Source organism: Triturus cristatus, chromosome 5_1 (assembly GCF_964204655.1).
Source record: "Triturus cristatus chromosome 5_1, aTriCri1.1, whole genome shotgun sequence".
Classification (NCBI taxonomy): Eukaryota; Metazoa; Chordata; class Amphibia; order Caudata; family Salamandridae; genus Triturus; species Triturus cristatus.
Genome location: NC_140587.1, coordinates 588628894 through 588652854, shown reverse-complemented (window position 1 = coordinate 588652854; position 23961 = coordinate 588628894). Strand labels below are relative to the sequence as shown.

Here is a 23961-nt window from a genome sequence, read left to right as displayed (position 1 = left end):
GCGCAAACCTCAAACGTTTACAGCTCTTAGAGAACTAACGTTAAGTAACGGATTGATAGATGTGTGGAATAAACTTAGACCCCTAGAATCAGGTTTTACTTATTTCTCGGCTCCACATCAAAAATTTGTTCGCCTGGATTATTTCTTTATCTCTGCTCAAATTGTCTGTAATAGTAGTATTGATGTTTTACCCCAAATCATTTCTGATCATAATCCTATTGTTTTAGATCTTTCGCTTTCTTTTTTAGCCCATTTACAAAAAAGACCATGGTCATTTCAGAGAAATTTATTGTTAGATCAAGATTATTTAGCTCATTTGGCTCTGGTAATTAGGGAATTTTTTTCGAATAATAATAATACTGCCTCGATACAAATGGTTTGGGATACTTTTAAATCAACAATAAGGGGTGAGACTTTGAGTTATTCGAATTTCCGTTAAAAAAAAACCAAGCTGTATTTAGGGAGAGTCTGGATCAAATAAGGCAAGCCGAAATGAAACTAGCTTCCTGTGTCAGGCTGGGTTCAGAGATACAAGAGGCTCAAAAATCGTTGGCCACTGCGCGGTCGACCGTTTATTCTTTCTTAGCCAATCAGGTAGCCGAGAAGTACAAACTATTTAAAAAAGAATGTTATGAATTAAGTGAACAAACTGGTAGAGTACTGGCTCAAAGACTGAGACAGAAAGCAACTGCTACGGAAACAGTTCAAATACTGGATATGGATGGGGTCATTCAGGAATCCAAGTCTGGTGTTTTGAAAGCATTCCGAGATTTTTATCAATCTCTGTATAATCAATCAAACGATAGTACCAGTGTTTGTGAAGATGCTTTTAATTATTTTCCGAATATTGAACATCTTTCCTCTCTTATGGAAGACCAAAAAAGTACGCTAGTTGCTTCAGTCACTTGGGAAGAGATAGAAGGGGCTATTCTTGGTCTGGCGTCTGGTAAAGCGGTTGGACCAGATAATATTCCTCTGGAATTTTATCGAACATTCCGTAATGATCTACAACCAGAGTTGCTGAAAATTTTTCAAGAAGCTTCTAATGGTCGGCTGCCTCCATCATGGTCATTAGCCACTATTGTTGTATTTAAAAAAAAAAAGGGAAAGATCCTATGGATCTCGGGTCATATAGACCTATATCCCTAATAACGTCAGATAGTAAAATTTTCTTTAAAATATTAGCTAATAGATTAAATGACTTAATGCCAAATTTAGTGGCTGACTCACAACACGGCTTTATTAAAAAGAGAGATACAACGGATCATGTCAGAAGGATTATTACTTTATTAGACTGGGCGCAGGCCACGGGATCCCCAGTCGGAATCGCCTTACTTGATGCTGAGAAAGCGTTCGATAGGGTAGACTGGGGGCTCCTTTGGCAGGTACTGACCTGGAAAAAGTTTCCTGTTGAATTCATATGTGCTTTAAAAGCTTTATATAAACAGCCCAGGGCTGTAATTCGAATAGCCTCTGATACATCTACTACACTATCAATAACAAGGGGGACTAGGCAAGGGTGTCCATGCTCCCCTCTTTTATTTGCACTTTATATTGAGCCCTACCTGCAAATATTAATACACCAGGAAAGTATCCCTCCGGTTATAATCCATCAAGTAGAGTATAAAATCTTCGCGTATGCTGATGACGTTGCGATTGCAACTTCGGATATTAATGTAGCATTCCCTAAAATTATAGAGGCATCCCGGGATTTTGGTTTATATTCTGGATATAAATTAAATATAGCCAAAACACAAATAATTCATTCTAGTGTTAGCCCACCAACTGATCTGACATATTCTACAACGGCTTTATATTTAGGTGTAATACTCTCCGCCAAGGTTGAAGATATTGTTGACCTTAATCTTGATCCATTACTCGTCTCAACTAACAGATCTCTTGAAAGGTTAAATAACCTCCATCTCTCTCTTTATGGTCGTACTAATGTTATTAAGATGCTCTTTTCCCCAAAATGTCTTTATTTTTTTCGTACTATACCCTTATTATTTCCTTCTACTCTATTTACTAAAATAGATAGAATAATCTCAAGATTTTTTGGGGGATATAAGAGAGCTAGGCGATCCCTTAAATGGTGTTCACTTCCTACTTATAGAGGAGGCTGGGGACTACCAAATCTTCGCTTCTACTACCTGGCGGTATCACTTAAACTTGTGAGAGTCCTAATTTTTCAAGAATTATCATCTAAGGACCCTACTTATCCATCAATTTACGAAATGATTCTAGGTGCTCAAGTACCTCAATGTCTTGTACGTTTTTCAGAACCAAGCTATTACAAAAAAACAAGATTCAAAGTCATATTGACCGTTTATCAGGTATGGAAACAATGTAAGAAAAGATTTTGCTTTAATAACATTACCTATTATACACCATTATTTAATAATCCGATTTTGCCACCAACATTTTCAGACAAGATTCTTGAACAATGGCAAAGGCTTAATATGTTTAGTCTAGGTGATCTCTATCAAGAAGGACGATTTGTCTCATTCTTGCACGTGCAACAATATTATAATGTACCACAAAAAGATTTTTTTAAATACTTGCAAATACGTAGTGTTTTTACTCACCAAGAATTTATTATATACTAACAAAATTAGGAAAATTGATATACTTGAATGTTGTAAGAAACAAAATAGAATTGGCATAATCTATCAGACTATGCTAACTCGGATGGAAGACAATCTCGATTTATTTAATTTAAAATGGCAAAAGGATTTTGGCATAGAGTTTGTTAATCTATCTGATGCTTTATATTTATCTGATTTAGTTTTAATTAATGGATCCTTAAAAAGCCAATTCTTTATGAGTATTTTTGATTTATATTATACTCCAGCCAAATTGATGAAGTGGAAAGCTAATAGGGGTGATAAATGTAGTCGGTGTAAATTCCCTGGTGCAAATGCTGCTCATATGTTTTTTTTTCTGTCCAAATCTAACTCAATTTATCTCTGAAATTCAAATGTTCTTGAATAATAATATGAATTTATCTGTTATCCTTTCCGCTGAATTTGTTATTTGCGGTGTCCAATCAAATCCTGCTAAATTGTGGACAATTGCTGAAGAAGGCTTTTTATTTATATCTATGTCTATTTTTAGATATTGTATTACCTCCCATTGGCTAGATTCTGATCCTCCTTCATTCTTTCAATGGCAATCGAAACTGCTGAACAAGTATCAGCTAGAGCAAGCTGTGTATCGGCTAAAGGGGAGGAAAAAGAAAGCTTTAGGTTTAAATATTTGGGCCCCTATTAGTAACTGGATTCAATCTTAAAAGGTTAATTTCCCTTTTTCTGTTTCCTCTTTATTGCCTTTGTATTTCAATGTTTTTGATATGAAATCCGATCTGATTTTATTCAATTTATGTCAATTTTTTGTATGATTTGCAATGCTCGATCAATTATTCTTGCGGCTGTAAAAATCTAATAAAGATATTATAAAAAAAAAAAGATCAAGTAAAGTCCTTACGAAATCACGAAGTCTTATGATATGGTCTCTAGCTAGCTAAACATGAAAAAGTGCAGTACAAAATTTAAAGCTGATCTAAAATGCAAAAATAGTCTTAAAGGCCAACTATATTCTCATCATCCAAAGACTTGTCAACAGATTTTGTCCCTCACAAAAAAGCAAGCAATTAAACACCTAGACCATCATTATTTATAGCACACCGACAGTTCAAAAAGTGAGTCAAAAAAGAAGCGTGAACACACAAAGCCTGTTCCTGAAAGTTATAAGCATCATAGTTGCAGTTGCTCCAATAATTTGTGATGCAACCATTTCCTTCAAAATAGATGTCTACAAAATATGCAACTTCAAAACAATTTTGGAGTTTTTTGGGTTTTTTTTTATCACCAACTTCATTAAAAGTTTCACAGCAAGACACCGCATTACAAAACATGGACGTCCTGGATACAGCAATCCAATGAGACATGGCAGCATTCTGGCGTAGAGATAGTGCATCATATTGACAAACCATATTAGCGACACCATTTCCCCCACACCTGCTCGTGTTTGTGAGGACATCCACGAGCCATAAAGATGGGTTTCTCTTGGTGTGCACACCAGTCCACCCCCCTATGCCAGCACTGAATACTGGCTGGTGCATGTTGCCTCCAGTTGCACGCCATGTCTCTTTTGGCAACCAAGCAGGCTACCCACAGAAAGGTGTGCTCTGCCCTCAGACCTTCAAACTCCTGGGTCAGCTCTCGGGGTTGCCCCAGGACATTAGAGAGTACCAGACCCAATCCCTCCCAGAAGGGGCGCAGCACTGGGCATTCCCATGCAGGGCTGGCTCTAGGGCATTGCGATAGGTGCCACCACACCGGGCGTTGACTTGGGGTGGGGGGCGTCATTTTGAACATGTGTATTATCATTTTAAAAGCTCCTGCTGCCGAGACCGCAGGTTTGTCTAGTGGAAGTTTTGAGTCCTACTTGGTTAGCGTGGAGGGTTAAAATGCCTGCTGCTCAAAACGTGTACCATGCAGCTCACAAAGTGTATATAATGTAAATAGGCCAGTGGGTTACTGCTTCTGTAAGAGAGCTCCTTTTGTTACTGGTCGTTTCTAAGTCAAAATCCTAATATAGAACATTGAGCTATTAACTGGCATCAAAAGCTGCATTCAAACTGCAAGGTATATGTTAGAGCTATATGTTTTTTGCCCAGTCTTTTATCATCCTAATCTTGTGAAAAGGATTCATTTGGGTAGAAAACAATTCTTATTAGTAAGGAGAACCCCTAACAATGATATGTTTTAAATTCTGAATTTGTGCTTTTCTAAAATAAGGACTCAAACTATTTTGCCTACTAGTATCGATGACATGTCACTCCTACTCTACACCTTGTAGTCCTGTCTGACATATATGATTGTCTCTGTGAAACGTGTGTGTGGTGTTAAGTGCTCTGACACCTTACACTGGTATGAGTGGTGCTATATAACTAAATTAATCTGAGAGACCGTGGTTATGGAGACTTTAGGGGCAGTGTTAAAGGGTGGTAGTGAGGGAATGCGTGCGAGGGGTGGTCATTGGGGGGTGCTAACAAACCATGTCGGACAGGGCGCCACCAGTGTTAAAGCCGGCCCTGTTCCCATGCCACGTGAAAGAAATCTGCTGCCGGAAGTGCACAACGTGCGCAGGCGGTGTGAGCAGTGAGTGGCAAGTGTTGCAGTCGCTGCGGGGTTAGGTAGGTTGCATGGAGATAGTTAATTGGACCATGCGCAGTTGCGAGGGAATTGCTAACTCGCGGAGCGCCATGCATGGCTCCCTCCATTCGTCCTCATTGATGTCCCTCACCCAGGAGCTCCATCTTTGTCTAGTGTACTCTATGCCATCCGGAGCATGAATAACCAACGAGCAGTAGATTAAGGAGAATGGCACCTTTCCCCAGCTGTCCAAGGAAAATATTGGCTTTGAGGGGATTGTATTCAGAAAGTGGGCCATCTGGGGCCTGCAGGGCATGACGCAACTGAAGGAAGCGGAAGAACTGTGTATTGGACAGGGCATATCGGTTCTTCAGATCTTGAAAGGACATCAAGGTACCAGGATCTGGTCCCAGGGAGCAAACCCCTCCAAATTAGAGACCTGGGAGAGCCAAGTTCCCTGCCATAAATGTGTCATCTCAGTAGAGCGCTGGTTCCAGTGGGTAAAACAAAGAGCAGCTCCCCAGCAGGTGATGGATACCTGAGTGCATGAAGGCAGCGTAGAAGAAAGGTGCGCCCCGTAGAGAAGGTAAAAAAAAAACATCAAGACCCAGGGCATAGATTTCCAGCCGATAAGCAAGGTCATCCCAACCCCCGGTGAACCAGCCATTATTAGGAACCAGGTGGGCTGTTAGATAATAAAGATAAAGATCCGGAGATCCTATGCCACCATCTAAAGGAGATCTGCGCAGCAGCGAAAAGATGACCTTTTGCCTACCTCCTTTCCATTTAAAAGCATTAAATTTAGCAGTCGGGGAACGGAACCATTTGCGATGAATTAGATGAGGGTAATTCCCGAAGACCTATAAATAGCACTGTAGGCACACCACTTTGAACAGGGCAATACGTCCCAGGGGATTCAGTGGGAGGGTGGACCCTGACCTTGGTCACAGGTCTGCAGAAGTCCCTGAAAATTAAGGCCCCAGGCCAGGTCAGGAAGGAGACAGATAGGAATACCCAGGTACTTGAAAGAGTTACGATGAACTTGAATATCAGAACATCAGAGCCTCCCTTGCGCGTCTCCCTGATCCTCCATCAGGCAGGACTTAGCCACATTAACCTGCAGACCCAATGCATCACCATACAAGTGAAGAAGGGTCAAACATCTAGGCCTTGAAGTTGGTGGATTTCTCAAGAACAGAAGACTATCATCCATGCACAAGCTGATTAGACCCCCATCGCCACCCCCTAATCTGAGCATCACATCTTGGAAGCCACGCCAGGTGCTCTATTGCTAAAGCGAATAATAGTGGGGAAAGAGGGCGGCCCTGGCGTGTGCCTTGTCTGATGCGAAAGGGAGGGAGGACCCCATTTATCCGGACCTGAGCGGTAGCAGCACAGTTAAGGACACTGACTATATGGCGGAAGGTACCTCCCAACCCGGCCCTCTGGAGTACCCTGTCTAGGAAGTCCCAGGATACAGCCTTGGTGAAGTCAACAAGCAGGAGAGCCAGCGTGCCGTCCAGGTCCCGCGTCCTCGATAAAGCAGAGTGGACCCTCCGGATGCAGTGGCACAAATTCATATTGATCGGGAGGGGGGAATAGAGTATGGCAGGGCCAGGGTCATTCGGGTTGCCAAAACCTTCACGTATATCTTAATATCCGTGTAGAACAGAGAAATGGGGCAATACGACGAGTCTCTGGTAAGGTCTGTCTTAGGCAGGACCACAATGGTGGCTCAGTCCAATTCCGATGGTAAGGACCCCTACCTTAACGCGGATGTATAGAAATTTAGTAAGTGAGGGTTACAGTATGTCCCGAAAGTGTGCATAATATTCAATAGGGTACATGTCTGAGCCCGAAGTCTCCTGGTCTGCAACACCGTCACAGCAGAATGCATTTCCTCAACAGTGAGGGCTTGGTAAAGCTCTCTAGTCAAGAAATCTGGGATGGACGGCAATGGAATGCTATCTAGAAAAAGATTGATGTTCTCCGGTGGAGGCGGTGGACGCCCTTAAGACAGTTTCTGGTAGAAATCTGCAAAAACTTGGGCTATATCCCTCAACCTCTCCTAAAGAAGCCCGGAGGAATCCCTGACTGCCAGTACCACTCTTTCTGAAATGCCATGAGTTGCCAGTCAATTTAACAGTATGCCCGACTTATCGCCTGACTCGTATACTTTCTGTGTAGAGGCCATCCAACAGTGCTTCGCCTCGTCCAGAGAGTTCTGTTGCAGTTAGCTCTGAGCCACTGCCTGGGCGCAGCGGGGGTCTTCTGAGTCATTGAGTCATGCCGACGCAATTCAGCCTCTAAGTGCATTATTTGACCTTCCAGATCGCTCACATGTTAGCGGAAGGGCCTCGTAGCGACACACGTAGCCCTTGAGACAACCCCATAGGGAAGGCTTACAATAGGCCCACAGCATCGCCGCAAAGGAGACTGACCCCACTTTAAGTTCAAAAAAGGATTGCAGCTTCTTCTCCTCAAGGCAGCACAATCTGGGCACTTCAAGTGCCAAACACTGAATCGCCACATAGGGCAGAGGACACCGGGTTGAGTTCACAAAGATAAGAAAAGGGGGTCGTGATCTGAAATTTTGCGCAGGAGAATGCATACAGATTGCATGAACAGGAGATCTGAAGCCGGTAACCACAGCGAGTCAATGCGTGATTCATTGTTGTGCGCAGCTGCGTGATGGGTATAGACATGTAGGGTAGGGTGCCAGGAGTGCGCCAAGCATTGCATAGGCCCACAGAGTCGATTCAGGGGACAAATGGGTAGGGCGAGTCCGCCTACCGGGATATAGGGCCATGGAAGCATCAAGCTCAAGATCGGGAGCTGCATTAAAGTCGCCACCCACGATAGTGAACCCCTGAGAGGGGGGACAAAACAAAGTAGCGCAGTGATTGAAGGGTAGGCTGCAGCTGCGGTGGGGGAACGTAGCAGGATAAAGTAATTATAATGCCTGGCTTCTAGACTGCCTTCAACTCCCACATAGCACCCCTGGGGATCAGCATGATGCCTTGTAACTGCGGGGAGCAGAAATTTTGTTGCAGTATGACCACCCCTCTGGGGACACAGGCAAACCCAGAATGGAAAATTCTATCGTACCCAAAACTGCCTAAGAAGGCACAGCGCGTGCCCAGCAGGTGGGTGTCCTGTAATAGTACAACCACTGGTCTGAGTCTCTTAATGTATGTCGGCACTGCAAAGCGTCTAATCCGACCCAGCAGGCCGTTAACGTTCCAGGAAAGACCTGTTACCTTAAATGGGGGGCGGGTGTCATGGCCAGTCACGTGAGAAGTTGCTGTATACTGCCAGATAGCACAAGATGCACCTGAGGAAGTACATTGTAAAACCATACACAAACTGATGCAATAATGTCTGCTGCTGAGAACCTGAAAAGTTAAAACATCAAACCAGGCCCAGAGGGCTAACCAAATCTCCACACTCCCAACACCCACTCCCCACACTTACATTTTTGAGTTGTTAAATGTTACTTGCCAAATCGAATAGATACAAAATTTAAAGATATTTAAAGATACTTAAAGTCAGTGAAGTAAACAGTTAAAATAGTCTGGTCCCAGGAGGATTGAACCACAACTTGCTCAGATATGCAATTATGATATAGAAAATTGTATTTTGATGGCGTTGATATGTGCCAATTCTTGAATATATGCAATTGTTTGAGATTATAAAACGATTGGGAGTTGCAAAATGTGTATGCTGAAACCTATTACGTTATTCATTGCTGACATTAACTGTACTGATTTCTGTTATGATTCATTGGAGTAAAAAATTCTCGGTTATTGGTGAATCATTGCTAAGAATAATTATGATGATTGAATGTATGCAGTTCTTTAGAAACTCGTGTTATAAGATTATAATAGTGGTGTCTCAATCCAAGATTTAGTCAATGTAGACTAAGTTGCTTTAAAAAGAAACCATATCATTTTTTAAACGTAAAATGGCTTCACTTTGTAGTCTTTTTCAGTTTCCCTTTATTTAGCAAATGTCCAAACATCCGATAGATAAACTTGCATCATAATCGATCTAAACATATCTGTTGGCTTGTACAGCATTTGCATGCCCAGTGCATAAATAGAAAAAAATTGGACTCTGCAGCACAACTAATTTAACGGCAATTAATTTTTCCCCATTGTGCTGCATAGTGAACCAAATGCAGCTTCTATTCATTGGAAAAACAAAAATTTTACTTTTGTGTAGTTTTTCCTTGTCCATACATGGAACTTTTTGGTATAAGAACTGCGTTTATATGAAACTATTTCAGCCCACCAACTCCGTTTACCCTTATTAAACTTCAGAAAAACATGTTTGTCTCTTCTAGTTCCCCCTTCAGTTTCCCACCATATTACAATCGCTTCTTAGAAGGTCTTGAGAAGAACTGCACGTCATTGAAGACAACCTTCATGGCCGTTCTAAGAGAAACATGTCTGGTATCTTAGGAATGTGTACACACCTTTTTTTGTTTAAATAGTTTTGACACAGGTCGCTATCTGAAAAATAAAGTTTCTAGCAAACGAATTGTGAATAGTTGACATACTGCTGCGTGTGTGTTTTTTTAAATGTTTTTGTTAGTACTTCACTCCTCATGATTTGGATGCCCTGAATCTTAAAAAAATTATATATTGAAAAATGATTTGTTTTATTTCTCTTTCAGGTCCTATGGTCTGGGAAATCCTATGGTTCATCCCGAAGTATTGTGAGAAAGATTGGTTCTAATCTGTCACTCATACAGTCTCCTAGAGTTCATTTTCAAGTAGGACTTTTACCTTCTTTTTAGATAAAGATGCAGATGATTTTGTGTTTAAAATCATAAAGCTAGTGTCTGTTTTTGTGATATCTCTGCTCTCTAATTCTCTACATTTTGTCCTCTACCTCCTACTCCCTCTATTCAAATTGTTCTTAGTTTTATCGCTTTTTAGTAATTCTGCATACATTTCTTATTGAAAAAGCTATGAAGAGTTATGATGGTGAGTGAATTTTGTGTTACGGCATTCTGCTATTGAAAGTGGGAGAGGACCTGTGAATACTACCCTTAAAGCAGCTAGTTTTAGCTCTTACTAGATTAGATCGAGGTTCGAACAAGAATGTCAGGATGACACACGAGCAAGTGTAGGATGAAAAGATTTACAAACGGAGTTTGTTACTCATTGTAGATGTTTCTGAACCACTTTAAAAGTTCAGGCAATGAGAATAATTGGAGCATTGTAAAAGTGTATTCTTTGGTGTTCCTTTGAGCAGTATAGCTATATGAGGAATCTAATCCTTTGTGTCCGTCAGCTAGACTGATCCAAGTTTCTTTAAACTATACATAACGTTTTTATCCCAGCCCTTTTCATGTGTACCACATTCTGATTACTACATAACATTTTTTTACGTATTTCATATTGTATTTTGTCTTTGAAATTTGGTATTTTACTACATTTTTCATTACAATGCAGTGCTTTAGTAGGGTTTTTTCTCCGTGTTGTTAAAGACGCCTGCAGGCTAACAAGTTGTCTCCCGATTTAAACATCTTTTTGTGCATGCAAAGGCATTGCCCGTCATGACCAGTGTCAACTGCACACATAAAAGCAGTCATTCTTCACAAAGATCACTATCTGAATTTTTGTATATTCAGATGTAAAGACTGCAGAAAACCCACAAGATGTGTAGAGTTGTAGCTTGAAACCAGACTGTTAATATGAGAATATCCGATAAAACACCACTGGCCACAAAGTATTTTGAGATAATACTGCCAGTGCTTAATTTGACCCAGTGGGGGGTTCCAGCACTTATTTTTACCATATGAGACATTTACCGAATATAAGAGCGGGAAAAGCACACGAATCAGAAAGACTGAGGAAGAGAAAGACGTCAAAACAGTCAGAAACGGGAACATTCAAGTTTGGGGGGGAAAAAAAGGATAGGGAGCGTCTCGTCGTGAATTAAAGACTACTGGCCTCTGTATTCGACGCGCCAACATTTAATTACACCAGCTGCCAGTTTCTGAGCAGAGCTTTGTGCACCGGCACAATTCCGTTCGCAAATTAAGCACTGGGTTCTGTCCATACAAGCAGTAACTAGGCAGACCCAGCAAGCTGAAGGGGGTATAGGGACTGTTGAATGGAGATCACATTTTGGTAAGAACCCCTGAAGTCATCTGTACAGTCTTCATAACCAGGGTGAGTTGTTGTTTCACCCTCCCGGAATTATTTCTTTCCTGCTTTCTCCTTTATTGCTGATGACGCACCTTATTACTTTGTTCCATCATTTTACACAATACTTAATAACACTCGTGCTAAGGTATTGGGCAAACTAATGATCTGTCGTTTATTTGAAAATAAGCATTTAGGGCCATTTAAAATATGCAGTGTGCATATATTTATAAAGAAGCGTTATCTAACAGAGAAAATATATCTGCAATGTGTGTTCTCCACTTTAATCAAGTGAACTGATCCCTAGTTGTTTTTATGTTGGTTCCCCGTACAGAGTATCGGGTGCCATTTCAGCTTGCCCAGTAACCGCTCACTAAATGATTGGGCTTATTAAGTGCTTGCATCCTGTAGCGCATTGGCAGGCATCTTCACCCAGCATCATGTTTTCTTGCTACCCTCACCAGGCAACTGCCTATCCAGGCACAGAGACTGTATAACTGGAGTCTCCAACCTTTTTTTGTAATAGGAGCTACTTGTGTTCAGTGAGAACCATCATGAGCCGCTAATATTATTAGTGTTGTAATGGTGACCACATCAGATATGATTACACTAGGTGCCACGACTATATGCAAGACTAACAGCAATGGTTATCTCGGTGCACCAGGCAAGGTTGCCAGCAGTAATGGGAAATATGCCTGATCAATGTAGAATGCCCCTACATGGATAGTGCATAGGTGCTATGCCCAGGCACCAAATTAACCATAGCAGTAATAATTCTGCCTGCTTGATTTATCACTCCTATATCCGATTTAAACTTGTTTTAGAAATGCAAATATTTTCCTCCAAACAGTTAAGAGTGCTGAAAAGCCTCACATTTTCGTCTTGAATACACACTTTTCAATGTTGGTATATGCATATTAATTCAACCAAGCAAAAGCTTCTAATTTAGCAGCCTGTACTACTCACAGGAGAGCTACTTCCAAGTAGAGGGAGAGGTACCAGTAGCTCACGAGCTACTGGTTGTAGAAGCCCTCGATGTAACCATCTCTCTCCTAGTTAGAGGGTAGAAGGACAAGCTACAGGTCTGAGAGGGATGTATGACGATAGAATGCAAACAAAAACGAATGCCATTACATCGCATGCATTTACCACGCAAACCATGACCTCGCATTCCCCTTCACATGCATGCAAAATACCTTTTCAACGCACACAAATACCACGCATTCAATTACATCGCAAAATTCTCCCAAACGGCCTACCAAACACAGTACGACCCCCGGACACTACCCTAAGCCTTAAGCCCTAAACACTAAATTCTATAAAACGACCCTACACTACGACCTCTACCCTAAGCCCTAACCCATAAAGCCAAAAACAGTACCCTACAGTACTATTAACCCTAAGCCCTAAAGCCAAAAACAGTACTCTACACTACTCTTAACCCTAAGCCCTAACCCCAAAAACAGTACCCTACACTACTCTTAACCCTAAGCCCTAACCCATAAAGCCAAAAACAGTACCCTACACCACTCTTAACCTAAGCCCTAAAGCCTAAAACACTACCATATAATACTTACTCAACCCTAATCCCTAAAGCCTAAAATACTACCCTCCACTACACTCCCCATCAACTACCCTAAACACGAGCCCAGCGTCGACCTTACCTGTCTCTTGTCATGGTTCCAGCGTTGTCTCCCCGTCCCGGCGCACAACCTTCCCGGAGCCCGTCCCGGCACACCACCCGTCGGTGTAAAAGCATGCATTGTAACGTCGCATGCGATGTAATGGCGTGCGTTGTGACTGCACGCGACTTAAATGCATGTGTTGTAACGCATGCGTTGAGATGGTTGTTTGCCGTCTGAGAGACGTGCCCATCCCAAGAACAACATTTTTGTCCTTTCCTAGCATCCGTTCATTTATCCGAAGATGCTAAAATAGATTAGGATATTGTTGACGGGTCATCTCAATTAACATTAGGACGGTCAGAATCCTGTAAGTCAGGAACATTAAGGAAAAATGTTCACAGCTATCCTTCTTTCAGTTCTCAGTTTGTAGATTTATTTAAATGTCAAATTAATCATTACAGAAAGCAAAACATTATATAGAATCAGAAGCCAATTCAATAATAAATGCAATAATACAATGTGCCTTTACGAAATAAGGTAGTCACAGCACATATGGCATTAATCAAATTAATGACAAGCCCTGTTATAAAAGAACACCACAACATCTAAAGGTCTTTAAATGAGCAACAATTCTCTCTAATGCAGCAGCAGAATGACAAATGAGACTGAATGAACTCCCCCCCCCCCCCCCCCTTCCCCAATATCACATCTTTTATAATGTTTCAGACAATGAAAGCACACAATTTCATAGCTGGAAATTGCGTGAAAAGGCAGCACTAAAATGTTACTTGCATAGCAAACAAATTAAACTCCAACCCACCCTAAATAAGACATACTTGCACATGATTTTCATTGGTTATTAATTCACACAATTCAAACAGTTGCATAGGGGAAATAAACAGAAATATAAACTTAACCCCTTAGCTTGGGGCAGTTAAGGCTTAGGGCTCCATAACTTGTTTCCACATAAGGTATCCATGCCAAATCTGCATCCTTTTTTCCACAACATCGTGGGGAGTCTAAAGGTACCCAGGGTTTGTGGATTTCCCTGGAGGGGACAGAGAAAATAGGCATAATATAGCAACATTTTGAGGTTTTTTTTTGGGGGGGGGGGAAATCGGGAAAAGGATATTGAGTTTAGGAGCAGTGTTTATTTTTACATCTCTTAATTTGTAGGTATCTGTAATAGCGTTTGATTTACAGGGTATTTTTCAAAATGTCATGTTTCTTGTGCACTGGCTTGCATTTGAAAGGCACAAATGCAGTGAAGTCCAATTGGTAATAACAAATGTTCTATTATTCTAGCTTCCACAAGTCTTCCGATAAAAATGGTACCTCACTTGTGTGGGTAGGCTTGGTGCAAAATGCAACATGGATGCACCGAAAACCGACACTTTTTCCCCAATATGGGTAGCCAAAGGTTTTAGATTGTAGTTCAGCCGGCACCTAGGGAAACCTAGCCAACCTGTACATTTTTAAGAAGTACACACCTAGGGGTATCCAGAGTGGGCTGACTTGCATGGCGCTCATCTGTGTTTTTTTTTTTTTTACACCGAATCCCTAGCAAACCCAAAACTTTGACAAAAAACCACTATTTGAAGAAAAAAAAAATCTTTTTATTGAACAAGCTCATTAGACATTACACAGCTGAATATAAATGCATGTATACAACCAGGTTGAGTTGGTAGCAAAGATGCATCGTGAAAGGGTTGTATAATCACAGTTATCTTGAAAGTAATCATAGTGTTAAATTAACAATTCTACCCCAAACAGGGAGTAGATAATAGTAGACTCAATGTCTTTCGTCGCAGAGTAAATGTGTCCGTGTGACGGGGGCATTAGGCCTCTTTATGCGCCTTTGTAGCTTCGCCATGGGGACCATATTTTTCCCCATTTCTTTAAGCATCCTCTACTTTTACACACTACTTCTTCCACTCGTTAGCACCAGTTGAGGTCGATCTACCATTCTGCCACTGACTGGGGAAAGCTTGCACCCCTGCGCCTGGTGATATTTCGTTTTGCGACACCCGCCGCAAGTGCTAGCCAGAGTCTATTGTGTCTGGGCCAGTTTTCCTCCCCCTTAACCAACAGAAGGAGCCATCGGGCATCCAGCGGCACCTGCATCCCCAGTACCATTGACATTACTGCCGTCACCCCTTGCCAGAACAAATTTATCACAGGACACTCCCATAAAATATGGAAAAAGGACCCTTCGTGCTGGCAGCCCCTCATACACAGCGTCATCTGTGCCTTCCCCCATTTATGAAGCAGTGTGCATGGGTAATAAGAGCGGTGTACTATCTTAAGCTGTATCAACCTAAATCGTGTGCGGATTGCTATTTCTCTGGGGCTTTGTAGAGCTGCTGTCCAGTCTTCGTCTTCCATATTACCTAGGTCGTCTACCCAGGCCCTTTGAAGGGAAGCCAGGGAGTCTGGTGCATTTTTTGAGTTTCCGGTATATTGTTGACATCCCTTTATCAGGGATATGGTTCACTAGCAGCCTGTCTTCTAGAGGGGAGTGATCTGGAAGGACCGTGTCCTGGTGTGCATGTCTTTGTAGGGCATGTTCAAGCCTCAAGTAGGAAAATCTTTGGGAGAGTGTCTGGTTATATTCTTGTTGGAGATCGTCAAAGGGGAGAGGTGCTCCGTCCCTCCACACGTCTGTGTGACTCCCATCCCTTGAACCCCTCCAGGGTGGCGATCTCCAAACCATAGGGGTGTCATGCATGTCAACCGCTCCTAAATCAACAAAAAAGAGAGGGGGACCAGGAGCTGTTTATGGTCCAATGTCCGTGCTCCACTTATGACAGTTAAATCAATGAGGACATTGTTCCATGTTGGCGGTGAAAAAATTAGTGAACACCTGCTCAACAAAAGGAGTAAAAAGACAAAGAAGAGAGAGAGAGTGTAGAGGGGAGGTAGAGGGGAGGTAGGGGTGGTGGAAGGGGGTAGGGGTGAAGGAGAAAAGAGGCAGAGAGAACTATCCCCAGTATCAAGGATCCAATCCCGAAGGGGAGGACTCAATATGGCCTCTTGTTGGCCCTCACACACCCCGAAGGATGTCTTGCTTCATCATTGGGCTTGTTATTGCTCCTCGTCGGGCCGGCGCTGCAATGCCCGACGGTCCCCCAAAGGGTCTCTTTGTCGGAGGTCTTTTAAAGAGAAAAGCCGATAGGTGAGTGCGAGTGTGTGGGGTAAAAATGGTGGTGGATCCAAGAGGTAGGTGGTTACGTGCGTGCAAAGTGTGTGGATAAAATTACCTAGGGGTGTCCAAAAAACGCTGTTTTAATGTAACGGGACCCCTGGTAAAGTAAAAAGACCGGTAGGTGGGGGAGTCATTAATAAGCGCAAGGTGCTAGTGTGACTCATAAAGAGGTCGACATGTTTCACGCCTAATAAGCCTGGGAAGGTCAGTGGCGTTTCTTCAGGACCTAGTTGAGTGAAAGGGTGTGCACGATACAGACGGGGGTTCCAGGAATTGGAAGGGTAACCTGCGTCAATGGAAGGTGGTGTAAGGTACAGAACTGCGGGGTACAATGACCGAGTTAGCAGTGTGAGTCAAAGAATGATCTCTACGAAGCGTACCGAACTTGTGTTACCTAAAATGGGATAAAAACGGGGAGGGAAAGGATAGGAAGGGGGAGGGGGGGGAACACAAGAGACACGAATGGAGGTTTTTTAGGCAGTACTGGTATAAATGATAATAACAGTATAACGGGCGTAGCACAGCACACACTGTCCGTGCCCCCGATTGCCATCCAAAGGGTGGTTGTGCAGTCAGACATGTGGTAGCTCATATTAAAACATACCGGAATGCCACACCAACCATACGACATCCGTGACAGACAAAACATATAGGAAGGGGATACCGCAATTTCCGTACGAGGAAAGCAGTGTTAAAGGTTGCAAGTCAGCCTCAAGACGGGTCAGCATCTGTTGCATTCAGTTAGAAAGATGTAAAAGAATAGTCCGTGCACATGAACGTGATCGCACGGTGGTGGTCAACTGTTGAAAGTAGAATACACGCCCCAAGTATACTAGTTAGTTAAGGTAGTGATTTCAACGATCGCTCGAGTCATGCGTGGGAACTCTGCTCACCCCCAAGGGGTGAACCAAATAAAGATGACATGAAATCACATACGGGACATTCAAACACGCGTACCAAGTTGCTTTCCCTCGTGAGTGTAAGTGAGGGCTTCATAGGTATTGCCGTGGCTGCCTGCGCCCTATTTGCTAAAATAGAAGAGCACAGATAGATTGGTGGTATATCACTGGAGCCCTGAAGCATGGGTAAGCTGCGCTTTGAAATCGTTGAGCGTCTCCTGTGAGGTCCCATCGTGGTAGAGTACTTACGGTTGCGTCGGGGGCCGGCTCATTCAGCACCTACCCTCCGCCAGCGGCTGCCTGTAGGAAGCACGGGTCGTGTTCGGACTCTCATTTAAGTATGGTTGGTAAAGGCGTTTCCTACTTCCTGTTCAGGTCATGAACGCCGCTGATTTCGCGGGCGCTGGTTAATGCGCATGCGTGGATAAGTGTGTCTCGAGGGTGCGCATGTTCAGATGGGACAGACCTGTTGTGTGCGCATGCGTCCTGTGGTATCTGCGGCTCACGTCTAGGAGGGGGACTGCGCCTGCGCATGTCGTGGGGCACGTAACTTAGAACTATGCCCATGATCCTGATCTGTTATGTGTAGTAGCGGTCCCTCACCAACAAATAAATGCATTTACTCAATATGCAAATGCAGCTTCCCTTAACCTAATCAGATGTGTCCAGTGAGGTAAAGAGGGAACCAGGGCTCACAATAGAGGTAGAATAAACCTCAATAATGAACCCATCGAGCGGCTGCACAGTCATAAGTGTAAAGACACTTAAACCAAAAAGGTGGGGTGTATACAGGGGGTCCGGTCAGAGTTCCACCCAGGGTATCTCATCGTTGAGTCCTTTCGTGTCAGTGTGAAGACGGAACACCCAGCGTTGTTCTTGACATAGGAGGGCCTGGGCGTTCCAGAACGGTCTGGATTCTAGTACCGTCCATGATATTTGTTCGCAGTTATGCCCATGTTCAAGGAAGTGGTTGGTAAGCTTGGTGGCTGTACGTTCCCGTCGGATAGTGCTCTTATGCTCGCTTATACGTTCTCTCTTCTTTGTCTTTTTACTCCTTCTTTTGTTGAGCAGGTGTTCACTAATTTTGTTTTCACCGCCAACATGGAACAATGTCCTCATTGATTTAACTGTCAACCGCTCCTGCCATCCCAGAAACCTATTTGCCTCGGTCCAGCAATTAACCACTGCTGCAGTATGTGCTGGCCAGTCTGGATGTATCCTACAGGCGTATAGGAATGGCTTGTGGTTTCTGCCTGGCATTGCATCTCTGTCCACTCTATAGGTCGGTTCCTCCGTGGCCGTGTAGACCCAGTCATTTATTACCAAAGTTGTGAGGCCCAGTAGTAGAGTTTGATGTCGGGGACAGCCAAGCCTCCCTCATAAACCCCTCTTTGCAGCTTATGCAGGGCAATCCTAGGTGTGTCTCCCTGCCAAAGTAGTGTACGGAGCACCTGTACTACTTGTTTAAAGAAGTTTGGGGGGAACCGAGTATGGGGTATTTTGCAGAATATATAAAAGACGCTGTAGGGTCATCATTTTATGTAGGGCAGCTCTGCCCATTGAGGACAGGGGAAAAGTGTGCCAATGTATTATGTCCATGTGAAGACTGTTTAGCTGGGGATTGAGTTTTCTCTGCAAAAACAATTGGTGATCAGGGCTCACCTGAATGCCCAGGTATTTAAAACCCTCTATGTTGATCGGGGCAGCGCACCTCGCCGGGAGTCTCGGAGGGGGGCCAGACAAAGGCAACACCAACGACTTGGTCCAGTTTATGGTGTAGCCTGAGTAGCTCCCAAAAAGTTCAAAGATATGTAGGACCATTGTTATTTAGTGATAGGGCATTGAGAGATACAGGATTATGTTGTTGGCGTATAGGGAGATACTTTGCTCCCATCTACCCGGCGCCATGATGCCCCAGATCATCGGGTCTGCCCTGATCCATAGTGCTAGAGGCTCCAGCGCCAATGCAAACAGCAGCAGCGACCGGGGACAGCCCTGTCTTGTACTCCTGCGCAGCTGGAAGATCCTGGATAAAGCACTATTAACTCTCACTCTGGCCAGTGGGCTCTGTAGAGTAATCTTACCCACCCACAGAATTTGGGGCCAAAGCTCCAGTCTGGCAAGCACGGCTAATAGGTAGCGCCACCCTATTCTGTCGAAGGCCATCGAGGCATCTAGTGCCATTAGTGCCGTCTGTTGAGGTGAAAGATCTTTTGTCAGGTGGAGGACTCCGTAGAGCCGCCTTAGGTTCTGATGGGTGCTTCTGTGTGGCATAAAGCTGAATTGGTCAACATGGATAATGGTGTCTATAACTGTTACTAGTCTATTTGCTAGGGCCTTCGCTAGCACCTTTGCTTCCATATTCAACAGGGATATCGGCCTGTAGGAGCTACATATATCTGGATGTTTGCCTGCCTTATGTATAACTACAATTGTGGCTGTGCGCTGTTCTGCAGGTAGTAGTCCTTCCCTAGTTTCCTCGAACATACTCTTTAATGGTTGTGCGATTTTAGTGATGAGGCTGGGAGTTCAACGGGAAGTCCGTTCGGGCCCACCGCCTTCCCTGACTTCAGTGACCCCTGGTCACTGGATAGTTCCTCTTCTGTGAGGTCGGCTTCTAGCGCCTCTTTCATCAGTAGGTAGTGTCTCCAGCGTGAAGTCCAATAGCAACTCCTCGCAGTCCCTCTCAGAATGTGTACTTACCGGGGAGTGTAGACTTGCGTAGTAGGAGGCAAAGGTCTCTGCAATTTCTACGCTAGATGTTTGAAGTATCCCGGTTTTATCCCTGGCACTGACCACCCATGACCGCTCTTTATCTGCCAGTAGCTTGGAGGCCTTATTTCCTATGTCATACAGTCTGTGCTGCATTGCCAGAGCATATGCTCATGCTTCATTGGCGGCTAAGGCACGTAGTTCTTGCTGATGTAGGGTTAGTCTGTGTCTCAAGTCAGCACTCCTGCTGACTATTGCCTACCTCTCTAGTGCGTGGATCTCCTGCTCAAGTGTCCATATTTTTGATGCATCTTCCTTTTTCTTTCCCCCTATCAATCCTTGGGCTTGTCCCCTGAGCACTGTTTTGAACGCCTCCCATACGGTCTGGTGTGATTCAACCGACCCTTCATTTTCTTTAAAGTATTAGATCGGCCCCTTCCTGGAGCTTATCTCTGAAGTCTGGGTCTTTCAGATACCAGGGGTCTATCGTAGGAAATACTGCTCTGTTGATGGTCGGCCCTTTTAGGGTAACACTCACTGGGGAGTGGTCCAAGATGCCCCTTGCCAAATGTCACTTGTGTAAAGCCTCCAACCCTGTCCTGTTGAGTGAGTAGGTAGTCTATCCTGGAAAATTAACCAGGTCTTGCAGAGTAGTATGTGTACTGCTTTTCGTGGGGGCTGTGTGCCCTCCAGGGGCCCGCTAAGCCCATGGCTGACAGAAAACCTGAAATAATCTGTTCCCTCTTCTGTCCCATCGCTGCATTTGATCAGTCTAGGTCAGGGTTTGTCACTGCATTAGTGTCTCCCCCAACTCAGAGTACCTGTGGGAAGTCCCACCAGGAGTGCACTAATTTTAGGGAAGATAATTGAATGTAATCTCGGCGGTACATAAAATGAGATCTGCCTGCTACGCAGCAGCCGGCATCATCATGCCAGGTTGTATCCAGAGTGAGGGGCAGTGTGTTACGTATCAGAATGCCTACGCCATGGGCGTCTGTCGAGTACCCTGAATGGCCTTCAATTTGTATCCAAAGTGGTCTAGGGCTTTGTAGTGGTTCCCTTTCAAATGTGTCTCCTGCATCATCACTATGTCCGGGGAATGTCGCTTGATGTGTTGAAGGACAAGAGTCCGTTTAATGTTATTTCCCAGACCGTTCACATTATAGGACCATGCCTGTATATTAGTAGTTTCTCCTGCTATCTTGGAACCAGCAATGTGTACTTACGAGTTGACTCCCTCCCACGTTTGGCCTAGTGCATACATGCATTGTTGTAAGACTGTATCTGTCTTGAGCAACATTAATGAACCTAACAGAGCTAAACAGTTTCCCCAACTACCGCTCCCTGCATCCCTGCTAGGTGAGTTACAAACCCCCCACCTCCCCAGCATGCAGAGTGCCTGTCGCCCAAACGATGCTATGATAACAGCTGTTGAGGGTTAGTGGGCGAGTCGCCAGCATCGATGAAAGTATTACTGCAGGCGGATAAAACAAGACCCCTGAACTACTTGTAAGAGAGTACATATTGACAATCGCTGTATCAGTATAAGAAATTCTAATGCAAAGTCATAAGTCTTTGATTTAGTACTAAACTATATGATCGGAGTATCCCCCTGATATCCTGTTTCACTTTCCAGTGCCCCCTCACATAAATTAGGGAGTCTTTGGTTTTTAACACCCCTGGAGAGTCACTTATCTTGCTCCTGTAGCTGCTCTGACCTGCCGCACGGGGAGCCGGAGCCTCGCCTCTTAAAGTCTTGTTCCTTTGTGATATGAGCCCGTTCTCTGCCCTCCTTCCACCCGACCGCCCTCCAGCCTTCCAACCAGTCCCATGCTTCTTACAGCGTCGTGAAGAAGTACGACTTTCCCTCGGCTAGGACCTTAAGTTTGGCTGAGAACAACATCATGTATTTCAGATTCTGCGTTCGGAGGGTCCGTTTCACTAGGTCGAAGGTGCGCCTTTGTTGTTGGACCTGGAGTGTGACATCTGGGGAAAAACTGATAATGGCGTTTTCATGGTGGTCTCCATGCTTTCGGCCGCCTTCAAGATGGCATCTCTGTCTCTGTAATTTAGTATAATAGCTATAAGTGTGCTGGATGGAGCCTTGGGCGCGGGAGTGGCTCCAATGCGTGGTGCGTTTTTTCCACTGAGAAAAAGGTGGACAGACTCTTAAACTTGAGCGTGTTAAGAATCAGGTCTTCGAGGGAAAAGTCTGCTGATTGTCCTTCCATTCCCTCCGGGACACCTACCACCCGGATATTATTGCCGCAGGCTCTGCCCTCCGGTTTTCTCGCTGGTCCTCCTGTCTGTTTGTCGTTAGTTCAGCATTGTTACGTGCTCCTCCAAGTGTTTTGTATTGGATTACAGGCCCCCTAATACTTGCTTCAGCTGTTGACATTTTATTAGCAAGTTTCCAAAAGTCCACCCTGAGCAGATTCACTTCCTCCGTCACAGAATCAAGTTTGGGATCCAGTGTGCCCCGCAGGTCTCTGATTGCTATCATAATGTCTTTTAATGAGGTGTCTGGGGTTTGATCTTCTTCAGCTGGCGTTATGGTTCCAGTAGCGGCCCACCGTGTATTTGTCAATTTGGTTGGCCTGGCTTGGGCCCGTGCCCTTTGTGCGAACCATTGCTATTGCCTTCTTGCCGTCCTGGGCGGCCTTGTATTGTATTCGGGTGTAGGTAGCTATATTCGGGTGTAGGTAGCTAGTTCTTCCCACGTGTATTCACGAGCTGTTATTTCTTCACTTTTGCGGTTAATGCTTGTGGTCGCCAAGCAACCCACATCGCCTGGCTGGAAAGGTGCCAATTTCCATCCACCAACCTCGTTCCGCGAGCCTGGCTGTGTCGTCGTGAATTTCACGTCTGTTGTGGGGCGAAAAATAGGGCGCCTCTATCCAAAGGCCAAAGGCTCCCTCTTCGGCCTGCCCGTTTCGGTGAGCACCACCGCTGCGCATTGTCTTTGGGGCACCGACTGTGGTTTTAGAGGATGTTGGGAAGTGGGGGGGAAGGCCCCCGAAGATCTCATCCCCTGCCTCCTCAGATTATAATTCAGCTGTATTTCTTTTCCCCATCCTAATCACCGGCTGTGGTCTACCAAGCCTGTGTAGAGCCTCAGTAGAGCATAGGATCTTTGGTTTGTGATGGAAGGCCCACCCTCGGGCCTCTCGGCGATGTATTCACCGGGCTACACAAACCGAGCCCGTTGAGAGTTCCCCCTCCGCTGGGGTGCCGCCCGGTGCCTCCTTACTTGGTTGCTTCTGACTTGGGGCATAAATTTGTGTCGTCGTCTGTGGGCGCCGGGTGTTGTCGCCTTCTGCACTGCGGGGGTAGGATCTTCTCTACAGCGCCACTCGAGTGCCTGGATTCTTTGCGCCCGTAGCTATCGGGCGATCGGTGCCATGTTGGTACTCTGCTTTCCACTTTCTTCTGGTCTTTGCCGCGGTCTGGGTCTCTTTTGGCCAGCGGTCCTCAGACCACTCTTTCCTCCGTCTCTTTATTGCTGCAACTCTCTCATCTTGGGCTGATGATGTCAGATTTATCGGGGCTAAAAGCTGTCGGTTAGCGCAGCTCGCTCAGTGTGCGGCCATCTTCGCCGCTGCAGACCACACCCCAAATAAAAACACATTTGGCTCACTTTTCTGTGATGGAAAGTTCTGGAATCTACAGGGAGACACAAACTGCCTTCCACCCAGCGTTCCTCTACTTCTGATAAAAACGCTACCCAACTTGTGTGCTTTAGGCCTAGAGCTCGTGACAGGACAGGATCACACAAGGGTCGACAGTAGTCTTTGCATGTGGACTATTGTTTACCTGGTGTGATCCCTTCCTGAAGCGTGCACTAGGCCAGGCACGCAAGGGGGGTTATATTGTGGGAACACTGGGTATTAGGAATTACGTGGATCCCTGCACGTGGATCCCTGCACATTCATGTAATTTACATCACAGAAATGCCCCCCCACCCTCCTCCTCTCCCCCCCCCCCCCTTGCAAAAACAGGTCATTTTGTGATTGATAATTTTGATGTCTCCACAATACGTTTTGGGCCCTTTCCTGTTGCGCGTACTTCGGGAACACGGTTGTAGGAAATCTGTGGCTCCACGCAGATTCCATGTCTCTCTATCACAATAATGTGATGAAAATATGCGTCTGTTACCAAGGTTTGAAGTTTGCAAGGGCTTCTAGCTAATATTACCTTTTGAGAGCA

At 44.6% G+C, this 23961-nt stretch overlaps 1 protein-coding gene across 1 annotated transcript in view; it reads left to right on the top strand.

Moving 5' to 3' along the window:
• The window catches only part of MTFR1 (mitochondrial fission regulator 1), a 310359-nt gene that overhangs the window by 175161 nt on the left and 111237 nt on the right, over positions 1 to 23961 (top strand). Inside the window, exon 3 of the mRNA XM_085605528.1 lies at positions 9835 to 9933. Within this exon, the coding sequence (XP_085461654.1) occupies positions 9835 to 9933 (99 nt within the window). The remainder of the gene's footprint in view (positions 1 to 9834; positions 9934 to 23961) is intronic.